The 4,316-nt window shown below is 42.0% G+C and overlaps 1 protein-coding gene across 1 annotated transcript in view; it reads left to right on the forward strand.

Moving 5' to 3' along the window:
- LOC126395338 (3'-5' RNA helicase YTHDC2-like) overlaps nt 1–4,316 on the forward strand; it is a 28,352-nt gene that overhangs the window by 16,871 nt on the left and 7,165 nt on the right. Inside the window, exon 3 of the mRNA XM_050052743.1 lies at nt 1,734–1,916. Within this exon, the coding sequence (XP_049908700.1) occupies nt 1,734–1,916 (183 nt within the window). The remainder of the gene's footprint in view (nt 1–1,733; nt 1,917–4,316) is intronic.

Consider the following 4,316-nt stretch of genomic DNA (forward strand, 5'->3'; position numbering starts at 1 on the left):
ATATATATATATATATGTGTGTGTGTGTGTGTGTGTGTATGTATATACATATATATATATATATATGTATATACATATATATATTCTATGCGGCTATTATAGTAAAAAAAAAATAGGGGCGCACATATGTAAATTAGTAGTCCCTTTATTCCAAAAGTCATAAAGAAAGCAAGGGAAGAACATTTAATAAAGCCCTGGAGGGCAGGAGTGGATGAACCCAGTTAAAGAGTACCCGCCCGGACAGGACACTCTAAAACTAAAGCGAGCGCGCCCGCAAGGAGGCAGGGATCGTTTCATTGGTCAACAATATACCTGGCGTCCTAGTGGTTTGGGGATTTTGACAGGGTTGTTATACAAAAAAATCCAAGCGCAGGGCAGAAATCTGAGAGCTGAAATTCCACGAGCGCACAGAAGCAGCTTGAGCGCGAGGATAAGAGCTAAAGCTGAGTGGGCGGAAGTTCGCTGCATAGATCAGCCTCTCATTGGGCGGAACGAGCCACCCGCTGAAGTCTCGCCCTACCACCTCCGGTTGTGTGGCAGTTTTCAACCATTTTCAACACGTCCTTTACTAACTTTTGTGGTGTTTGATCTTGCGGGGATGTAGCCATTTTTCTGCCATGGTTCGCGTCCTGTAGGTGATATTTTTGTGGGCGTGTTACATCAAAACCTGTTTCCCCCCAGCAATATTTTTGCAAGCGCACCATTGCTGTAGCACCGCCCAGAACGACTGTGATTGGCTGAAAGAAATACAAGCAGCCGGGGCGTTTTTTTTTCTCCAATCTTAAAGTGAGAGTCGGCCCAGCCAGGCCTTTCTTTTCTTGAGAAAGGTCTGGTGAGCGAGACTAAGATCAGTGTGATCTCACAAAATATGTTTTTGGCCGTAACTCAGGAATTCATACCCTAATTATAACAAAACTTCACACAAATGTCTAATAAGATAAAATAATGAAGTGATGGAATTTTATATCCAAAAGGTCAAAGGTCAGCTTCACTGTGACATGTTCTGCATAAAACTTTTCCTGACCATTCTTCAACATCATATATCAGGAACAGAAGGGGAGACATTTGATCAGATGCTGAATTGGTGACACTCTAATTGGGTGTTCACCTTCGGACACCCAAGGAGAGATTGTCTTCTTGTATGGATCTTCTGTGCTGTGGGGGGACAATGGGTGCAAAGCATCCATATTTTCACAGACATGAATATAAACTGTAAGTGAAAGTTGACTGGTGCATGAGGCATATAACTGCAAGGTGGTAATTCTAGTTTCAGCGTAACATTGTTGAAACAGAGCAGCTAGTGTTGCTGTAATGAGAAGTTAGCAGAGTGAGATGGCTGGCAAGCCAGGTTATGTCATGTTTCCTCAGTATTTTAACTCTTAATGGCATTGCTTACTTATGGTTTGTTCTCTGTCTGCTGACCCTAATTTTCTCAGAAATCCCAAATATTTCCACACTGATTTATTCACAAGTAAATAATGTTATTTTCGTCAACTTTTTCCTGGCTGCTTGCCATTATCTGCCTGGCACTATTTCACAGTGACACAGAATTTTTAAATAAAGTCATATTCTAAAGATAATGATAGGGATCGATGTTTTCTCCTTGCATCGATGACTTTGGAGCACTGATCATTGAATCAATACATTCATCAAGATGTTACATCCCTAATGAAAAGGTTATTTAAAACACAAAAACAGAAGTAATGTTTTTCTTTTTTTTTTGTCTTTCACAGGGCTATGCTCGCATGACATCAGCTGTCAGTCAGGAGAGCTGCCAGGACTGGGGCTTCATAGGACTAGGAGGGGTTTTCAGTGTAGAGTGGATCCACAAGGAAAGTCTTCCCTTCCACTGCACCCAACACATCTTCAACCCATGGAATGACAACAAGAAGGTCCAGATCAGCAGAGATGGACAGGTGAAAGGATGGTGCAACTGAGTCTGGTTCATGTTGTAGAATAATGGTGGGAATCTCCAGGCACCTCAGGATTCGATTTGATTACAATTCAGAGAGCGACGATTCGATTTTAAAATGATTATTGATGCATCATAATGCTAGACATTTCTAGACATGATTTATTTTTCTTACTGTGTGACTACCTGCTACTCTAAAACACAGTGTGTATATGTAGTCAACCATAATTAAATAAAAAGATGAATTTACTTGCGTACAGTGTGGCTGCAGGTCCCTTTACCCTTGAACTGAAGGAGCCAAAATACTTTTATGATGAAGTGATGACAATTTATATCCAAAAGGTCAAAGGTCATCTTTACTGTGACATCATAATGTTCTGCATAAAACATTTTTCTGGCCATCACTCAACTCTAATTTTGGGTGTCCAACTTGAAATTGTGCTGATTGTATGGATTTTTTGTGCTGCAGAGAGGAAAAAGTGTTTGTGAAGCACTTTAACTTGGCTGGTGTGCTGAGGCTGAAAATCTGACAGGTTAGAGTCATTGGACACGCTGTGGCACGCTCTTGTTCTCCTTTCTTCCTCACCTTGTTAATGTCCCGCCTGACTTCATAGTTTATTTTACTTTTCTCTGCTCTTAAAACCCTGGCAAAACCAAGAGGCCCATGTTGGCATGCCAAAATGTATGACTCAATGAGCGCGGCCAGCTTTTCATTGTGATTTGTTTTCCTCTTTCTTCAGCCATACTCTGATTTTATTGCTCTACGAAGAAACTGAAAGTAAAACTCAAGTTCCAGTTGGTATCATTTCCTTTTGTTACTTTCAGAAGGTTCTAAAGGTTCTATTTAAATGTTTACTTCTTTTTGTGATAAGCTCATAATTTTGTCTGATATCAGGCAAGTGCAGCAGCGTTTCTCCTTCTCTTCTTATGCTGTATGCAGGCAGTCAGTAGGTTTTGGGCAGTCAGCAGGACACCACTTTTGGCAAGAGCAGGAGTTCAGTTGTAGTGAGTTTCTGTGGTTTCGTTGAACCTCTTGTTCTGAAAGTTTGTCTTGTTTGGAACTTTTTGAAGTGCAAGAAAGCGGTGCATTACAGTAGTATAACGCCAGGGCCACACTGCCAACGAAGTGCTGCGAAGCGCAGCACACCGAAATTCTCGCGCAAGCCCGTTCACATCAGACGCGCATTTCTCCATGCCGGTCGACAAGCGCTTCTGCTCCCAGCTGTTGTCTCTCTGTTTGCATGTGTTCTTTCTCTCTCTCTCTCTCTCTCTCTCTCTCTCTCTCTCTCTCTCTCTCTCTCTCTCTCTCTCTCTCTCTGTCTGTGTGTGTGTGTGTGTGTGTGTGTGTGTGTATGTGTGTTAGTGGGTGGGTGTGTGTGTTCATCTCTCTCGCGCTATGTTTAGATACCACTGACTAATAAACACACACACATATATACATCGCAACGGGGTGTTTTATTTTGAAATTTGTTTTATTGACCGGATGCTGTTGTTGTTCCTTTGTTTGACTTCCTGCCCGGCTTGACACATTCGCTCGCGGCTCGCGCAGAACATAGACCAGACGCCGAAACGATCGCTGCAGCGCGGTGTGGATGACACAATCGGTTAACATGGGCGGCGAAAGGAAACTGGCTTCGCTTCGAGGCGCTTCGAGGCTATTCGCAGCTCCTCCGCGTCCAGTGTGGCCCTGGTGTAAGCATCATAGCTCTCAAGCCACAGTTATAAAAAAGAATAATGGGGTAAAACTGATCCCCAATCACTTGTGCTTCTGTAGCGGTTTGGTACTATCACATGCATTGTGTAGTTTCACAGATGATAAGGACAGTCACTGTCAGACTCCGATGCCACTTTATTGGCATATATCTGGTAACACAGGAAAAATATCTTTTCATCAGGTCTCACAGCCACAGCTCAGGATTTAACATAAACAGGAGTCCTCCCGATAGCTTTTACACATGAACAAAATAAAACTACAATTGAATAAAGAATATTAAAGATACCTTGTAACACAGGAAAAATATCTTTTCGTCAGGTCTCACAGCCACAGCTCAGGATCAAACATAAACACAGATTTCATGAGACTCACTAGCTGTTAAAAAGTCACGCTGCAGGGATTAGCCACAAACTGGGTCTCATTCATGAAACGTGAGCAGAAGGAATTTGTGTGTAAACTGTTCACAGACGGAAATTTACGTGCGTGTCCGCATTCATCAGTATTTTAGTAGCTCTGATCTTTTCGTAGCTACTAACAAAATCTACTCCTGCTCCCGACCACTCGTAGTGCTTGTGTAAATTTAGTAAAGCACATAAATATTGCTTGTCACTATTGGAAATTACAATTTTAATTCGTATTGCGCTCTGTTATGTACATAATACACAGATGCCTTTGAAACACGTAATCTAA

This window comes from Epinephelus moara, chromosome 9 (genome assembly GCF_006386435.1).
Source record: "Epinephelus moara isolate mb chromosome 9, YSFRI_EMoa_1.0, whole genome shotgun sequence".
NCBI lineage: Eukaryota > Metazoa > Chordata > Actinopteri > Perciformes > Serranidae > Epinephelus > Epinephelus moara.